The 19154-nt window shown below is 39.8% G+C and overlaps 2 protein-coding genes across 4 annotated transcripts in view; one reads left to right on the top strand and one right to left on the bottom strand.

Moving 5' to 3' along the window:
- The window catches only part of hpn (hepsin), a 21658-nt gene extending 7592 nt beyond the window's left edge, over positions 1-14066 (bottom strand). The window contains exons 1-12 of one of the 2 annotated variants that reach the window (XM_086310680.1): positions 13853-14066; positions 13655-13732; positions 11722-11864; positions 3474-3581; positions 3252-3293; positions 2868-2997; positions 2662-2781; positions 2432-2472; positions 1980-2145; positions 1477-1667; positions 478-573; positions 77-219 (exon numbers count right to left, since the gene is read on the bottom strand). In XM_086310680.1, coding sequence (XP_086166806.1) covers positions 77-219; positions 478-573; positions 1477-1667; positions 1980-2145; positions 2432-2472; positions 2662-2781; positions 2868-2997; positions 3252-3293; positions 3474-3581; positions 11722-11758 — 1074 coding nt within the window. In that variant the 5' untranslated portion in view covers positions 11759-11864; positions 13655-13732; positions 13853-14066. Of the gene's footprint in view, positions 1-76; positions 220-477; positions 574-1476; positions 1668-1979; positions 2146-2431; positions 2473-2661; positions 2782-2867; positions 2998-3251; positions 3294-3473; positions 3582-11721; positions 11865-13654 lie in introns of both variants that reach the window. The other variant, XM_086310679.1, reaches the window with a different exon arrangement.
- Positions 13893-19154, top strand: LOC147318635 (protein amalgam). 2 transcript variants are annotated; one of them, XM_086310681.1, is made up of 8 exons: positions 13893-14560; positions 14665-14807; positions 15040-15122; positions 15221-15426; positions 17050-17310; positions 17727-18038; positions 18199-18298; positions 19091-19154. In XM_086310681.1, the coding sequence occupies exons 1-8, from the start codon at positions 14506-14508 to the stop codon at positions 19149-19151; spliced, it is 1221 nt and encodes a 406-aa protein (XP_086166807.1). In that variant the 5' UTR covers positions 13893-14505; the 3' UTR covers positions 19152-19154. The 2 variants fall into 2 exon arrangements, with proteins under 2 accessions (XP_086166807.1, XP_086166808.1); XM_086310682.1 differs by having other exon boundaries at positions 13894-14560; positions 14737-14807.

The raw sequence follows: 19154 nt of genomic DNA, 5'->3' as shown, positions 1-19154 counted from the left end.
ATATTCATGCCAGTAAAAGAAGGACTTATCAGACTAAACAAAAGTAGACAGAAATGCTGCATGAGCACAATCTGACCTGACAGGCATCAGTGCCTCCTTTCTCATAGCCAGCACAGAACATACTAGTAGTGATCTGGTTGTCGTAGTAGTCAGGAGCATTGCAGACGGCGTCACTGATGATGGGGACATTGGCTTCCTGTAGAACATCTGCTAGATGGCCTATAGTTTAGAATGATCAAAATTTAAATATGAGCAACTGTGTTTTTACCTGAATATAAACAGTCACGTATGAATAGTTGTTATCGTCACGCTACTGAAACCTTTCCCATTATATTTATGTTATTGTTATTTAGTGCACCGCAGTATTCATGCAAAATATGATAAGTTTAAATACAAAAACAACGACTGAATGCAAGAAGACGACGTTCTATAGAAATATTACCAAATTTATCAATAACTAATGTAACGTATACTCACCATAGTACCCTACATTTCCCCAGCCTGTCACTGTTCCCATCTGTCCATCTATCAGCCTTTGGCCATATGCAGGTAGGCAAACAGGCTGGATGTATTCTACACACAGAGACAAACATGAAACACAAACAAATATTTATTAACAAAAACAAATGCATACATTTAATGAAAATAGCAGGCAGTTGATTTTGTCACATTTCATTAACTCATGTCACCCCCTGAAGAAAGCCAGCCATTCCTACCTTCCCTCTTACTTGATTCCCCCAAACCCCTCAGCTGTTCCCCTTTCATTCATGCTTGCTTGTTGACATCACCCAAAGTGTTTCCATCTTTTCTTTTCTTTTTTTGCAGTTCTAAATGTTGAACACTAGATGTCAGACATGATGTACTGGAATAACACTTGTAGTAGATGACAGCACAGAGATGTAACAGTATCTGACGCACTTCATCTCCTATCTGCAGTCTTTCTCAATTAGAGTAATTGAAGTAATTAGTTCAGTGCCTATAAGGTATCGTCACATTAGATTTTTAAAAACCTGTGATTAATTATTTCATATTTCAGAATTTTGAGTGAGTTGTTTGATACTTTTTCCAGTATTTTATTCAGTATAAATACTGTTTATGCTCTGATATTTATTTTCTCCCCCCCTAAAATCTTGTAACTAATTGATTGTAGTAATTCTAGTCTATCACATTACCAAGATGTGTGTGTGTGTGTATATATATATATATATATATATATATATATATATATGTATGTATGTATGTATGTATGTATGTATATATATATATATATATATATATATATATATATATATATGTTTTTAAAATATGTAAAATATTCTGCACACAGTGCTTGTTTAAGTTTTAGTGTCACCCTAAAGCATCAGGAACAACCAACAGTTGCAATTTTTTTTATCCTGAAACAATTATGTTCGATCAAATTTAGGAGGTAAGTTACTGAAACCAGGCAGATTTTGATGATGTGCAAATGCGTCCTACCATTGAAAGTGAGAGGCTGAGTGAGGGCCAGGACAGCGATGTCTCTGCTGTTGTCGTCAATGTTAGCATCTACAAAGGGCAGGTAGCTGCTGTGGTAAACAATGGTCTTAACCTCCGCTACGTTGGCATTGACAGGTTTATTGTAGATGGAGCCCAACAGCACACGCCAGCGATTAACAAAGCGATACCGCCTAGCATTAGAAGAGCAAAAATAGGAGAGCTGTGATGTGTTTTTTTATGCACACAAACATCTAAATTTACATGCAAACACTACGTTAAACAAAACAGCAGGCAGAGCAGTCTGATGATTGTCCCTATGTGGCGAGGGCAAAATACACACACAGCTATGCTGAAAATGAACTTTTCATAGAAGTAAAATTACAGTTTCATTCAAACTGTCTGTACAAATTTATTAAACTTTCATGTATGCCTTGGATTTTCCAAAAAGCTACAATAATCCATCAAGCTGTTGTTTCTGTGTTAAATCTATCTGTTTCACTTACTCTGGGAAGCAATGAGCTGCAGAAACAATCCAGCGGTCTGAGATAATGGATCCTCCACACTGATGAACACCATCGTACTGCAAACTGACTTGCCAAGGCCAGCTGCCGTGCCTGGCGTCCACACCACCCACTATACGGTCTGCCGCAAAACTACGTCTGCCGCAGTCTGGTTTAAGATAGTAACAGTGAGGAAAAAGACCAGTTACTTTTTAAACTCTAGTTGAAAGACTGATATATTATGGACAAGAAATCAATGAGAATAGCTCCATTTAAAAAAGTAAACAAAGCAGACAATAGCTTAATAAATACATGTGAGATTAGTAGAAAGAAGACAAGAACAGACCGTGTCTGGGAGCTCTACACACCGGGGTGAAAACAGTGTTGGTGTTGGGTGTCGGTGTATAAAGTGGGCCAGTGTGTCAGACAGAATGAGTGGAGATCTGCGATCTTACCTTGGCACAACAGTGTGAGAACTTCCCGGCTTTCACAGTCACTGAAACAAAGACGGACAGAGTTAGTAACAACCTGACACAGAAAACATCCAAAAACTGAAGCCAGTGTTCGGCTGTCCTCTATGTTAACAGAGAAGACGAGTGAAAGAAGAGACAGGAAGAGCAACAGAGAGGACAGTGTAGTAGAAGGGCAGACCGCTGACAGACAGCCACTCAGGTGTATGCGTTACCATGGATACAAAGAGTCTTTGATTTTCTTGCCATAGCTGAGCTCTTCCTGTCTGACGCAGAAGAAGTCTCCAGCATCGCCGCTGGCCTCTGACACGGCTGTGACTGAGTAATTCACCACGCTGAAACAAGCACGCGCACACATTAGTCCCGAGGATGACAGTGTGTCACACTGAAACAACGAGATACAACTGTGAAATTACCACACCTGACAAATCCCACTTCTTCACAGCTGATGCTAGCTAGCAGTTCATCAACTGGGGAGGAACACACCTGACGCCACCTCCTGTGAGTGGAGTCGAAGACTCTGAGATGCTGGTCAGGTGAATTTACCTGAACTGTGGGGAGTTGTAAGAGCAACTTTTAAAACTACTGGTCCAATAGCACATACTCCTGTAATGTAGTATATATATATATATATATATATATATATATATATATATATATATATATATATATATATATATATATATATATATGTGTGTGTGTGTGTGGGGGGGGGGGGGGTGGAGGGGGTTCTGACGGTATCACTAATTAAAGAATGAAGAAAAAAGAAAGAAAGACATACATTCAAAGCTATCAGTAGACTCACCATCATACTGTTCTATGTCTTCCTCCATTGTGCAATATGTAACTACAAAGTTTAATAAAAACAGCACATCAGTCTGTTACAGCAAACAATGAAAGCATTTGCATCATCAGACAGAGCACAGAGCACAGAATATCAACTGCTTGAAATATCAACAATAACAGATTATGTTCGTCAACACTTTTGAACCAAATGTGTGTAGGTGTGCAAGAACTGCAGTCTGACCTACGGCCCAAACGGCTGCTCCAATGGCTCCCAAGGTCATCAGCGTTACACACACTCCAATTACCCGACAGGGGGTCAGTACACAGGTCAGAGAGATGCCCCTGCTCCCTGCACACACACATTTGAGGACACACAAACAAGCATACATAAAATAGCAGAGGATAATATAAAAGCATCTTTGCACAGCAACACACTGACAAGCACAAAAGCTCGCATGCTAACATGCTTGTGCAGCACTCCAGCTTTTAACGTTACATAACACACCAACAAATACACTTTGCTGAAAAGGTGATGAAATCTAAAAGAGTAAATAGTGAGCTATACTAGCTGCGTAGCTGCTGTGTAGTTCATGTTTTTACTTTCCAGCTGCCCTTCAAACCCTCACAGAGATAGCTCAAGCCCCAGTGAGAGCAGACATACAGCACATTCCCTGGCACAAACTGAAAAGTACAAGTGACACTTACTGATCAATAGTCTAAAGTCTAGGATTTCTCCACCAAGCAAGAACAAACTCTTCAACTATGATATAGTGCCAAAGCTGTCCTGAGTGCACGTACTGTCTGTTTGTGTTGCACCTGCACTGGGGTGTCGCTCTCAGTGTTTCCCCTCCTGTCTGCTTTTCTCTGCTGTGAGAACAGCTTGTCAACTTGACCTTGAGTAATTACTCATTTTTCATTGCACACATGTGATGGACTGAAAACCTAACAGTATTACAGCATTTTAGTATGCCAGTCTCAAGTTCCTGGTATTGTGTCGGGTTGCTCACTGTCATGATCTACAACCATTTGGTCTGCAGTTTGTTGTAACAGTTTCATAAGTCCTGTTCTTGCTTTGACAAGTTTGTTAAACTTCACTCAAATAATAATAAAGAAACTCGTTACGATAACTGTCAGTCTGCCATGCAATCCCTTATAGTGAATTATATGTCTCCCCGTGTCTCTTCCCACTACCAACCATTTACACAAACCCACTGTCGTTACAATCTTCATCAAGGTTATAACTACAGCACATCTAAAATCAGATGACTTGCAGCTTCAAATCTTTACTACTGTACTTCCACTTCTCCTCCTCCTTCATGTCCTTGGCATCCACAGTGATACAAGTATAAATAAAATACCCAACCACACTGACTATATCAACTTATATTTCACTTATGATATACTTAAGCACACCAGCATTAGTATAGTTATTAACTGGCCATGATGAAACTTATGGAAATACTAAACTGTAATATGTCAAGTGGCTACTTGAGTACACAAGTGCTTCACAATTTGACAAGTCATTTACTGTACTGTAGCATCTTTACCTTATAGTGTAAAGAACCTTAAAATGTACTCCTGAATTTAATAATAAGAACACCGCATTCTAGCCTCAGCTATGTGAACAAGTGTTTAAAAGTATTGCTGGTCATTTCACGTTCAAGTCGTTTAATAAAGACAGGAATACAGAGATCTAAGCTCGTTTTAGATCATGGGGACAGATGCAAAGATACCTACATCTTGTGGTCAGAAGTTTACAAACACTCATCATGGGCATTGTGATTTGAGGCTTTCCATTAATTTCCTTGATCACTGTACGTATGCTGTACAGTCAGTGGAATGACTGTACAGCATACGTCTTTAAAGTATCTAAAAAACAAGAATTTGAACGATTTCTTTTGGATTTTCTCAAATCCACACAGCATCAGGAGCTGAATATGTACACTAATATTAGTTAAGTTTGAGGTCAGGGCTTTGAAAAAGCCATTTCAGAAGCTTAACATTACTATACTTTGTACATTCCTAAAACTTTTGATGTGTGCCTGGATCCTTGTGCTGTTGGACTATTCAGCTGTGTCATAGGTTCAACCATCTAGCTAATAATTTGAGGTGAAGAACCTGGAGGCAGTCCATCTTCGTTCTTTCATCACTTTGTCCAATGTATCAGTACCACTGGCAGCAGAACAGCAATGATGCTACCACCACCATACTTGACAGCTCATACATTTTTCTTAGGTTTGAAAACCTCACATTTTCACCCTCAAACATATTTATTGCCATTTTAGCCAAATAGTTCAATCTTTGTCTCGTCTGATCATAACATGTTTGTCCAGAAAGCATTTGGCTACAAGTTTCGAGCTTGAAGATGTCAATTTTAGAAAAGGAACTTCCTTCTTGCTCAGCACCGACTGACAAAGTGATGACATATCAGAATAACTTGTACTTACATGCAATTGCTTAAACTGAAGATCCTGTACTCCGCAGTAGTTGAGAAATGGCCCATTACGTGTCTGGAATGAACTTCCAGATCTTAATCCTATTGAAAATCTGTGTTCTGTGTTTAAAGGCCAGTTCAATGTCAGGAAACCAACCAACTCTTCTGCTGTGAAGAGTGGTCACATGTCCAGCCAGAATTATGCCAAAGCTTGTTTATGATTGTAAAAAGCATCTGGTCAAGGTGCACGCTGCTAATAGACATTTAATCAATATTAGTGGGAGTCTGTGTAACTCCAAAATAAATACAAACTTGTGCACTCAATTATTGTTTTTTAAGTCATTAAAGATGCATGCTGTACAATTGTTCCACTTTTAAAAGAGAACAGTTCATAACAAAGCCCAGAAATTACCATGACATTCCCTAAACATGATAACCATTTCAAGATGTCTGAGTAATGAGTGCACTTTCAACAATATGTCTCATTTTTCTGCATATTTTTAGTCTTTACATGTCACCCTGGCTCCTTTGCTTGACTACCTTACTTTGATGTAGTATGGCAGATGATGGATAAACCTAATGATACTTCAGAACACTAGTTTGGATAAATTAACAGTTTAGACAATCTGTCTTATGATGTGACTCATTCTTAATAACAGTGAACAGTATGAAAATTATGCCTGTGTCCTCTGCAATTTTCAAACTGCAAATCCATCAAAGGACCCTTTGGTGGGCGGTTCTGACCTCCAGAGTTCATGCCTGACATCTGTGGCTCAGACACATTGAGTTGGCCTACACATGTCACTGAAACAAACATGATCAGGTCATTTTAAAGGGTTCTTAAATGGTTTTCTTATTAGATCTACTCCCCATCAGCCCTCCTGCCCCACAGGTACTGACTTTATGTGGATTTTTCTGTCCAGTATGTGATCAGCAGAAGTGTAACAGCAAAATTTTAAAAAATCTTAAAAATTGCATTAAACTGCATTAAAAAGAAAATATAGTGAGACTGTTCAATTCCACAGTTGCTGAATTTTTATGTTGTTATCAAGAAACGTGACAGTTGTGTAGACTTGCTGATCCAGGGACCTTAACCTTCTACTCTGCTAACTCCTCACACTGCACAACATAACCTCTCCCTGACAGTGGCGGTCCTAGCCTGTTTGGCGCCCTGGGCGAACACTCCCTTGTCCATCTTCCATTGGTTTTAATTTTGCACTCCAGTATGAACACCCATCCCCCAACTCGAGGATCACCACAACATAACCTAATAGACCTACACCTTAGTTCACAGATATGCTTTGTCTAGGGTTTATTTCTTGGATTTCGCACAACCCGGGATTCAAATCATGAATACATAATAATACATTATGGGCTTGGATTTACAACATTATGAATGAAATGTGCTCTATTTGGAAAGAGCTTTTGACCCTTTCGAAGGGTTGTGTGTAAGACTTTAAATCTTCAAACTGTAAATTATAAATTTTAAATTGTCATTGATCCCTTTCCTAATGTATATGTTTATTTTCTTACTCTTCTTATATTTATTGTTTGTTTACTTGCACTGCTGTAACTGGAGCCTCGTCGTCTCGTGTCTCTATATACTGGACTGTAAGTAGCGGAGACGACAGTATAGTTTACTTTGACTTCAGCAGCGAGCAGGTGCACCGAAATTCTATACACTTTTCGTGTATAGAATTTCGAAAAAACATCGGTGCAAATTATAAGTCTGTATCATGATGTCTGGTGTTTTCGTGTTTGTTGTTTTGTTTTTATTTTGTTTTATTTTGCGAGTTGGTTATTAGACGCCGCTCCAGCCAGCCAGCCAGCCAGAGAATCCCCCGCCGCCCCGCCCTCTCCTCCCTGTGCCGCAAGCAGCAGGCGCACCTCGCAAACGGAGGGCGCCCTTACTCCCAGCAAATGGTGCGCTGGCATGACGTCGAGGCAGCATGAGTACGAGCAATTTTATTTATTTTTTGGTCGATGCCCGTGATGCCGTCCCCCACCATGATGCCACCCCGGGCAACCGCCCGTGTCGCCGGTATCAAAAACCGATACTGCTCCCTGACTAACTCTACCTGTACACAGATGCTTGAAAACTCCCTACGTCTTTCTTGCCTCCTCCCTCTCTTCTCTTTATACCTTTTTCCTTCTCCTCCTCCCATTCCATACCTGTCCTCTCCTCCACCTCTCCTGTCCTCAGGCTTCCCATCCAGCTAAACAATGGTGTTATTGTTCTTTGAAACTGTGAGTAACAGCTGTGACCCAAAGGTCAGAAGGAGATGGTGAAGATAGAAACAGAGGTATAGAGATGTATGATTAAGCTTAACGACCCATGTTTGCGCTTTCACATTTTCTTTCCACCATACCTCAGCTCTAACAAAAACATGCCAAAAAGCTATTTTTGGCTGTTCTCTTTTCACAAAGAAATGTTGTTGGTTTTTACATTAGATGTCCTTCTTGGCACAACCCCACAGGGATTTCTGGATAGAGCCACTACACTACTGCTGCTTTAATACACTGCAGCCCTGAACATTGATAGACATCCAACAGAGACGTGAGACCAAAAAATGTCTAACTCAGTCAGGTCAGACATTAAAGGAGGTATACCCCTCCATCTTCCTATTACAAACTCCATGTGATGGCCAGCTGAGCCCACTCAAGAGACAAGAGTAACTGTCTAGAGAATTCACACTAGTGGGCATAGTGTTTCCTGCCACCTGCACACTCCAGCCATCAACACCCACACATAAATCTAATGTGTTTGAAGAAATGACAAAGCATCATATAGACTTGTTGTTTAGCTACATGTAATCATATTCTACATGTGAATAAAGGTCACTTTCTAACTGTTTCTCTCTCCAGTATACCCAGTTTACATGTGAAACATCTCTAGACTGGTGCCACTCACCCTTCTTGTTCCTCATATTGGCCGTTCCTTCTTTTTTCCAGCTATACTTCCCCACATGCCATTTTCCTAATCACAAAGCAGGTCAGAACAAGCTCTCCATTGTATCTACCTCTACCTGAGACCCACTTTTCTCTTGTGTGTGTGGGTATACATGTCAATGTGTGTATTATGAGGCAGGGCTTTCTGAAATCGCTGTGGTCTTATAGTCGATGATTGGATTAAAATAGTTAATGTTCCTATAAAGCACTGAGTGTAGTCCATATGAATGATATTAGGAATATATGCTACCCTGAAAGAACGCACTAGCAAATCCTGTTCATTTATCTTGACAGCTAACCCAAACATAAAAGCTACTAACAAAAGTTTTTACAAGATACAAAGTCTGAGCCCTGAGCTCTTGCTAACAACAAGCTTAGTCAACAAAAACATTTTAGTTAGTGTGTATTAGCAACATCACTGTTTTGGTGTAATTTTACCATGAATTCCAAATTTAGAGCTGCTACGAAGTGTGTCTGGATAGATTGTTGCCATGGTTTGTTGTCTTTATGGCAAATAAGGGTAAGAATGAATCATAATATAGTACATGACCAATCCACAGAGACGTGCAGATCATCCACAAACTCTTTTATAGTTTCCAATGTCTGTTCTCAATCATGAGTCACATGTTAGTCATTCTGTGGGATGTTGGACGTTATACTTTTAACATCGCATGTAGCATCTGACTGCTGGTTAAAAAGCAACAGCTATGCACCAGATGACAGGTTAAGCCTCCCTAAACCAAGTTAAAAAACACAAAAACACCACACCACATGACTACTGTCATGTTACCACAGTGCATTTTATGATACGCTATACTGCCAAAAGTATTCACTCATCTGCCTTCACATGCACATGAATTTAAGAGACATCCCATTCTTAATCAATAATGAAGAATTTAATTGAATATGTCAGCCCACCCTTTGCAGCTATAACAGCTTCAGCTTGTCTCAGAAGGCTTTCCACAAGGTTTATAAGTGTATTTATTGGACCATTCTTCCAGAAATACATTTCTGAGGTGAGACACTGATGTTGGACGAGACGGTCTGGCTCACAGTCTCTGCTCTAATCCCAAAGGTGTTCTGTCGGGTTGAGGTCAGGACTCTGTGCAGGCCAGTCAAGTTCTTCCACACTAAACTCGCTCATCCATGTCTTTATGGACCTTGCTTACAGAAAAAAATCTGATAATTAATTTCTTTATTTTGCTGTGAACCTATTGTAAAAAAAAATGTGGGTGGGACTTTTATCAGTAGGAAAAACTATAAAAACCTATTTAAACTACAGTTAAAGTAAAAATATCTGCCCTCCGTCACATTTTTAAAAGCTGTTCAGTGGGCCGGATCGCAGTCTGTCCAATTTCAGCCCCCCTGCCTTATGTTTCACACCCCTGTGCTATGCTAATGTTTATTAGGTCTGCTGACCCTCTCCATTCCTTACTGCATTGTCAGCATCTAATGTATCATCCTTTATCCTCTAAGCAGCGACATTTGGACATGGGGAAACCAGGAAGATCAGATATTTATGTAACTGGTTCATCAAAACAGGTCTGATCTTGCTTCAACAAACACATCCCCTGCAATATAAATAGGAAAAAGGTTTAAGGGGTTCGCAAAACGAACAGAGGAATGTCCATCATCAAGTAAGCCTAGGTGTGGTACAGTAGGAGTGGGATAATAACAGTACAGGAGCAGAAAGAGACCTCACACACAGCTAAAGTTACAACACGAGCTATGAGTCATACATGTAGCGGCCATTATCACACAAGACTAAAATTAAACACGAACACAGGAAATATTAATCTAATAAGACAGACACACTATCCTATGAGAAGAGTGTGCTTACACGCATGTGCATATTTCCTTTTCTTTACTTATTCACACTTACGTGGTATATAATCATGTAGAGGTTGAGACAAACACAGATTGCCTCTGAAAGCTGATGACGTACCACCTAATCTTAGCTCAGACAAAAACAAAATTAGCCACAACATATGTGACACACCTAAGATGAAGTGTGTTTTCCATATAATTACACACATTAAAGACGCAGCCTGTGTTTGGGTGGACGCCTTTTCTGTGAGGCATTAGTGGTTCGCAAACCCATGCTGAAACACAGAAAGTAAATTACAGCAAAGCCTTGCCGAAGGAGAAGAACCGAGGAAGATGTGGAAATCATTTTAAGGAAAACTTCATTTCCTGGGAGACTATCGGCTTCAATGCTGGAAAGCTGTGCCTCGTGTAAGGTAAGGAAAGCAACTTATAAGTAGCACATTTAAAAGAGATAAAAACAGTGTTAAAGTACTGTTTTAGGATTAAAATGATAAGAGCTCTTGAAAGGTCACATATTTATGTAGACATCACAAACAGAATGTCACAGTTCATACTGACACAAGTGCCTTTCAGCAATAACATGGCAAATAATCTTATCTTTCCTTCCATAAATTACAGTCAAGTCATTTGCAGCTGTAAAACTTGCGTATAAAACTGTGCCACATCACATTTTAGCTAATACCAAAAGACAGGAGGACATGTGGAGTCTCTGGTTTCTTTTTAATGTTGGTTTTCCCTGATGCTGTTGGAATAAAACAAGAGAACTAAGGTTACAGTAAGTAGTTAGTTTACGATTGCCAAGGGATGATGTTGTTATTGCAGTTAGTATATTGTGTTACAGTTTACCGTGCTAGTGTGCAAAGGACTTTGACATATCAGATTTCTACTTGGGTTGGGTGCTTATTCTTGTTGTAAGAGAAAAACATCAGCCAGTTCAAGTATATGTTTTTCACCCTAAAAGAACCTCAAAAATAACTCCAGTGACTATCATAGAGACAGCCAGCTTTGCAAAAAGCAGTTAATGGTTAACTGTCATGTGGACTGATGTCTCTTCCCAGACACAGAAAGTAGGCAGCATGGGCTGCAGCATGACCAGCGCAGCATTTCAATCTTCAGATATGTATGCATGCATGCATGCGCGCGTGTGTGTGTGTGTGTGTGTGTGTGTGTGTGTGTGTGTGTGTGTGTGTGTGTGTGTGTGTGTGTGTGTGTGTGTGTGTGTGTGTGAAAGGCAGGAGATAAGACTGCAAAGACTTGTATATTTCACATGCGCACTCACCCATCTTTCCTTCAGTCACAAATTTTTCAGCATACATTTGTGCACAACAGGAAGCAACAGTCGACAGCGGCAGTTTCTTCCTTTCTCTTCCTCTCCTTGACTCCTTGAGGCAGATGGTCCAAGTCCTTGGTGCTCCCTTTTGTCTGGCAGCATGACATTGATAGGATTGTGTAAAAAAGATAAAAAATCGATAAAGCGGGTAGTATAATATTGTACTATAGTCTATCTTTGGGCAGAAACAATTCACTCAAAACCTGCTTTGATAAATTTTATGATCTCTAAAACATCTGATCTTTATATTTTCAATTAATTCCTGAAACTCTGAGATGTTACAGCAGCTGTTAGTCACTGACTTTGTTTAATTCGGAGGATGTATGTCTATCCTCTATACCCAAGACCCACACCCATCCAGGCTTTCCAACAAGTTCCTGTTACATTGGGCTCGACTATGAATTACACCCTCACTTGCCACTTTATTAGGTACACCTTGCTAGTACCAGATTAAATCCACTTTTGCCTTCACTACTGCCTTAATTTTTCATGTCATAGATTCAACAATTTGTTGGAAACATTTGGTCCATATCCACTCGACAGCATCACACAGTTGCTGCAGACTTGATGGCTGCTAGGAATCTCCTGTTTCATCACATCCCAAAAAGGCACTCTGTTGGATTGAGATCTGGTGACTGTGGAGGCCATCTGAGTACCATGAACTCATTGCAGTGCTCAAGAAACCAGGCTGAGATGATCTGAACTTTGCAACATGGTTCATTATTATAATATTCATTATTAAGATAATCCACATCATTATACCACCACCATCGACCAGAACATATAAAACAAGGCAGCGTGGATCCACGCAACACCAAATTCTGACCCTATCAGCAGAAATCAAGACTCATCAATCCAGATAATGTTTTTTCAGTCTCCTATTATCCAGCTTTAGATTACAACACACAGGATAAGCCTGTGTGAATTGAAATCTCGACTTCCTGTTATTAACCAATCTGCTTCGAGGTTTGACAAGTTTGGAGATTCTCTTCTGCATACCTTCGTTGTAATGTGTGGTTATCTGAGTTGCTGTTTCCTTTCTATCAGTTCAAAGCAGTCTGGTCATTCTCCTCTGACCTCTGACATGAACACGGTATTTTCTCTCACAGAACTGTCACTCACTGGACATTTTCTACTTTTCTGACAATTCCCAGCAAACCCTGGAGATAGTTGAGTTGGAAAAATCCCAGCAGATTGGCAGTTTCTGAAATACTCAAATCAGTCCATCTGGCATCAACAACAATCTACGTTCAAAGTCACTTAAATCCTTCCTCTTCTCTAATCTGATGCTTGGTTTGAACTTCAGCAGGTTGTGTTAACCATGTCTGCCTGCCTAAATGCATCGGTTTGCTGCCAAGGACCTAAAAATGTGGCTAGTGAGTGTAATTACATGTGCGTAATAACAGATAAGTGGATGATGGTCATTTAAAAATTAGTTACAATTTTTGCTGCTTTTGAAAAAGCACAACATACATACAACATACAAATGAGATCGCTGAGATCTGAAGATCTCATTTAAAGTAATGTATCCTGGCTGTATAAAAGTCTATCCCATTGCCATTCTATACATCACAATGTAAAACCTGTGCTGTGACGTTTGAAAAGTGTTTGTTTGTAGGCTAATATTGGCAGTGAGTATTGGAGACTAATTTAAACCGCTGAGTGTCACTGATTAAACAGGTTAAACAGACCCAAGGGCATTTTAAGAAGCTCGCCATATAAACTTTAAATAATTAAAATATCACTGCCAACTTTAGTTTAGACTATTTCAAATAACTTGAGCAAGGTTAACTCCTTAAGGAGAAAACGAAATGAGCGTGACTGCTAATAACCAACAAGGCTTAAAGACACCATTCAAATCGCCTTCCAGACAATGACTCACCTGTCTGTTTTCCTCAGCTACAGGTGGAGCCTTTCGCTTTAAAAAGATGTACAAATCAAAAGAAGGCCCATAAAACCTCTAATAGGAAGAAATTGGATAGCAATTTTAAACGCCAACACGGATAAATCCAAAACTTTCCGAGCTTTTGCCAAGTAAATCCTTCCCCCCCTTTTTTTGCTCTCTCCACAGGTTACTGACCCCAACAAAGAAGACGAAGAAAAAACAGTAAATAGCCGTTTTCTACGACAGCTCTTCCTGTCAACCAAAACCACCAGAGCTCGCTTCTAACTGGAGAGAGATGAACATTTGGACGAATTAAAACAAACTTTTAGTTTCGTCGCTCTGTGTGTGCGTGTGCTGTGGTCGTCCTGCGAGCGGTCATCTGCGCACAAGAGAGGGGCACGAGTGACGTCAGCACACGTTTCTGAGTGGACAAACCGCGCGCGAGGGCTCTCTCGGGACCCCTACAGACCTGCCGCAGCTCAACGCACCGACATATAAACACAAGCTCACTGAGACAAACACTGTCAGCTGTTATTTTGTATATTATACTGAACTTGTTGACCTCAATCTGAGTCAGCAGATGCATGCAGTATCCACCAGCCGGCACCCTCTCTCTCACACAAACACACACCAAGTTCTCTTTACTGACATGAAAGCCTAGTCACGGTCCTAGTTCCTCGTTGGCAGATAGTATAAAAGGGAATTTGACATTTGACTTACACATACAACTGCACTGAATTACCCAAAGACTAGAAGAGGACGCCTTGTTAGACAGGGTGAGAGTGAAGCCAAAGAAGGTTGGGAGGATCAGAGCACCACAGCTAAACAGACAGCAAAGAAGGCAAAAGATGCATGGAGGCATGGCTCAGAACTGCTGGCTCTTGGTCACACTCTCTCTTAAAGGTAGGTACATATATAAAAGCGCTGCAGCAGTCATGCTGGGATCCGAGCTTCACGCAAAGACAGTGATGGTTAGAATTTAGGGGTTTTTTTTGTTGGTATTACAGGTATTCTTGCTGGTGATTGGTCAGTTAATCTCCCATCTGGTCCCATCTGTGCTGTGATTGGTTCTTCCATAGAAATCCCGTGTTCCTATGACTACCCGCAGACCTCCAATGAAACCAGGGAAGAGGGGTGGCCCTCTGCTCAGGTATTTCAATAAAGAAGGCATTGTTAGCAGTTATACTGTGCATTAAGAGCTAAAAACTGCAGTCAGAATAAAAACAAGTGTCAGTTCTTTGATAAAAACTAGCCAAAATTAGTTTTTATGCTAAGCTTACAGGTGATGTTTTGGGTGTGGTTTGAACAGATACAGTCAAGTTAGTCTAGAATTTTCCACTTTACAGTATCCACTGATTTAAAAAGCTCTGTGTATCTGTTAGGGTGGAGGAGGTGAAGGAGGACAAAAGTACATGGTTTTGTCTGAGATGTGGTGCCTTGAAGACAGCCGGTGTATTACGGCAAGGTAACAATGATGTGTTGAAGTCACAGAAACACACACGAGGGTGGAAGTAAAGAGCACAGGTGTCTAAGTCTGTCTGCTTGTCCCTCTGTCTGTGTTAGATACGTGTACCACAGCGATCACATCTTCCCAGATCTATCCTACCAGAACAGGGTGCAGTACCTGGGAGAACCAGGAAGCAAGGTCTGCTCTCTGAGGATTACTGATCTAAGGCAGTCAGACAGCGGGACCTACGTGTTTTACCTCATCACCAACCACTCCACAGAGAAGATGCCAGAGCAGGCCGGCGTACAGCTCCTGGTGGCAGGTGTGAACCTTAAATGAGTAAAAATATCATTCTCATCGTTAACAATGATGGTGTGCAATCAGCAAACGCATCGTCCCCCCATCATTCAAAAGCTTTTATAGATTTGCAAAGTACGCAAGAAAAGATACCTTATTTTATATCTATTTTTATGAGTTTCCTCCTGTTGTCGTGATCATTTTATACCCTGGATGAGTCACATCAGTATGACCTGGCAAACCATTAAAGACAAACCACACATCCCTTCTTATTATTTTCTATGTGCATTGTGGTTTTGTCTGTCTTTCTCTTTCTTTTGCTATGTATTGGTCAACTTCTCTGTAAGTAAGATAAAAAAAAAACTTCTCTGTAAGTTGCTCAACTTCCTTGTCACAGAATATATCTCTGTTTGCTCTGTTTCTTATTTTGTTTTCTTGATGAATGGATCTGAGTGTGATTCCCTGTTGTCAGAAACACAGCGCAGTCAGAGACCAGCATTTACTGTCCAATAACCTAAAGCTAGCAGCGTTTACAGTTTACCTTACTGTATTTCTTAAATGACTGCTTAGCAAAGCTCGTTGCTTTTTCTAGCACCATTGCAATATTCAGTAACAGTTTTCTTTGTGCAACCCTTTGTCTGACATTTTGTGCTATTTATGAGAAGCTGAAGTGAAACCGACGACTTGTTGGGTTTAAGTAATCTTGATGTAAGACTCTGTTTCATAACCTTTGATGCTTTTGAGGTTGTAGTCAAATTACTCTTAGAGCTAAACATTAAAGACGGGTTAGTATTTGCAGAGCTTGGGAGAAAAAGATATTATAACCTGTTGAGAGGCAATCGAGTTGAGTTTGTCTGTCTTACATAAAGCTGGTGTGAGAAATGACAGCAAATAGCTATATGATTATGTTAAGACACTGTGGAATAATAGTGTTTAGCATTAAATTAAAACACATTCCCTGTGTGTGTGCTTTAATATGAGCCTCTCAGCTCTATGTCTTGGTATAGCTTGTCTGGTTCTGCATGCATATGAGAGCATCAGAGTCCTGTCCTTTAAAACTGGTGGTCTTCTGTGGATCTATAAAGAAATTAAATAGTACATACATACTATCACATGTAATAGTGATATGGCCCAAAAAACAATGGAATAGAAAGCATTCATAGTGGTTTCCTCCTACCTTTAAATAGAAAATAGGCATGTACAAATGGTATATAAATCACTCCACCCATTGGCTTACCAACCACTTTTTTTAGACTCAAATGTGGTATTTTGGTTGTTGCATTGTTGGACGGGTACCTAAAGACTACAGACACCAGGCTGTAAGTGTACTTCCTTCTGCTCTATTTGCGCATTTTTACATGTGCACCTATGGAGGCTGACTCACTTTTAGAGTCAGCCTCCAGTTACCGTTAGAGGAACTGTTTTGTTGTTGTTTTTTTTACTTTGGCTTTGTTTTTCAGCTGCAGAGCTTGTTCCTTGAATACTGTCCTCATTAACAAAAATGAACTAGTTAACTATTAGGATAGTGTTTTAAAAGTTGTTGACTTTTAGCTTTTTGTAATTCATGATTGTTTTTTCCATTTGAATATATGAAATAATAATCTCACCACATATGTGCTTTGTCTGTTTCTGTTTTTTTTCCCTTCAGACTCCCCCAGTGCAGTCACTGCCTTAGCAAATCCATCCAGGGGCATCACAGAGGGTGCAACCTTACGTTTGGCCTGCTGCAGCCCTGCAGAGTCACAGGCCAATGTGACTTGGCACAAGAGCACAAGTAACAGCGTAACACACACTGGACAGGTGTGGAATATTACTGAAGTTAAATCAGATGACTCTGGCAGCTACTACTGTCAGATGCAAACTGGAGCCAAAGTGCATAACTCAACCATACTACCAGTTGATGTGCAGTGTAAGTCAAGCTTTTGTTATAAATGTAAAAATCAGATCAACATTTATATACAAGGTCATTCATCTGTTTATTTATTAAGCTTGTTTTGACACACAGAACTCCAAAGAGCAGAAAGAAAAATTTCAAGCTTAAAATATGTGCTGCTGACGAAGCATTTTAACTCTTTCTAGAGAAATTCTAAAAGTAAGAAACTTCCGCATTAAGCCTGGGTTAACCTTTTGTAACAGGGATACAAGCAGTGCTCTTACAGAGTTTTTATTTCCTCTGTTTCCTCAGTATTATTGTAGGGCCTTTACTTTACAATATAAAGTGCCTTGAAGAACTGTTATTGTGATTTGGTGTTATATAAATAAAACTGATTTGAATTGAATCAAACTCACTTGAAGATTTAACTTATCTCTAATGCCTCCTTCTAGATGCTCCTCGAAACACAACCGTCTCAGTGTCACCTGCTGGACAGCTAGATTACGAGCTCCCCATGACTCTGACCTGCAGCAGTGATGCTAACCCGCCCGTGCACACATACATCTGGTACCAGGGTGCAGCATGTCTCAGTGACGCAGACAAAAGCTTTCATCAAGGCAGACGAACTGTAGCTACAACCACAGGAAGCAGCCAGACATCCAGCAGTGCCAACATCACCACTGAGGAATCTGGGCAGCACTGCTGTGTGGCACGAAACAGACATGGATCTCAGACTTTCAGTATAACGCCCAGAGCCTCCAGAGGTAGGTGTATGAAGAGGCAGGTCTTAATATAATATTAAGACCTTTCCCTGCCTACAGTGTCAAACATCACATAAAGCCAAACTTTACCACCACAATATCATTATATCCATTTTTTTCAAACATTAAGTGTTACTAATGTGTATTTTGTTGTCAACTGCAGCTGTGATCCCACCCCTCTCTGGAAAAAGAAAAGGGGTGATTGCTGGAGTGTTCATTGGAATCCTTCTGGTTATTGTTGTCATAGCCATCTGTGTCATAAGGTGGGCCTTTGTTTGTTTACAACCAGTAACTTTCATCATAATTCACTTCACAGTCCCTGTAGCTGGGCTCGTGCACAATATGTGTGAAATAATTTCATTAAAATCAAATGAGAGTGGTCATTGCTTAAGTCAGAGTCGTTGGTTACTGGCGTGGATCATTTAAGCAAATGAGTTATTACTTAAAGGTTAGGTTTAAATATGACCAAAAAGATAAATCAATCAATTATCTTGGGTCATTCTATCTCAAATCAACACGAGATTTCTGCTCGACCATCTCAGATTTGGATAAAAATTTTATGATAGGAAGTTTGAATTTATATAATGAGTCCTGTGAAATTTTAATTCCATATATCAGAGCGTTTCTACATAGTACTGTAACTATAACACTGAACATGATGTAGTTAAATATGTGCACATTTTCATTTTCAAGACTTGGGTCTCTCTTATATAATCATATATTTTTAAAAAATATTGTCTGCTGAGTCATCACCGATGCATAAAAATGTTATGGCCCGAAGTTTGAATATACAGTATATAATGATTGCTGTTAATTTTAATTTCATATATCAAATACCTTTTTAGAAGTCTAGTTGAGTCTAATTAAATCTCTGAGGTAGATTGATTGGTTACTAACTTTGATCATTTAAGGAACCAAAATAGTTAAACAGTAGGTTTAAATATGACTGAAAGGATGAATTAATGAATTTAGTTCATTATATAACATGAAAAGTGACTTTAGATTGCAGTGACAATGTCTTTATTCTTAAAATGTTTTGTTCTTTTTGCTTTCAGGAGACAGAAGTCATCCAGACGTCAGTCATATGTGCTCACTGCAACTGCGTCAGAGCCTTAAAGA

The sequence above is a fragment of the Aulonocara sp. 'chitande type north' Nkhata Bay genome, linkage group LG11 (assembly GCF_057382095.1).
Source record: "Aulonocara sp. 'chitande type north' Nkhata Bay isolate Kocher_YH1m ecotype deep benthic linkage group LG11, A_spYH_male_GT1.1, whole genome shotgun sequence".
Classification (NCBI taxonomy): domain Eukaryota; kingdom Metazoa; phylum Chordata; class Actinopteri; order Cichliformes; family Cichlidae; genus Aulonocara; species Aulonocara sp. 'chitande type north' Nkhata Bay.
The sequence above is the reverse complement of the archived record's forward strand: the minus strand, read 5'-3'. Positions and strand labels throughout refer to the sequence as shown.

Excerpts from the sequence above, each read along its gene's own strand:
- LOC147318635 (XM_086310681.1), top strand. The coding sequence starts at position 14,506 with ATGCATGGAGGCATGGCTCAGAACTGCTGGCTCTTGGTCACACTCTCT. Across the intron at positions 14,808-15,039 it reads AGGGGTGGCCCTCTGCTCAG|GGTGGAGGAGGTGAAGGAGG; the intron begins GTATTTCAATAA and ends TGTATCTGTTAG. Across the intron at positions 15,427-17,049 it reads CGTACAGCTCCTGGTGGCAG|ACTCCCCCAGTGCAGTCACT; the intron begins GTGTGAACCTTA and ends TTTTCCCTTCAG.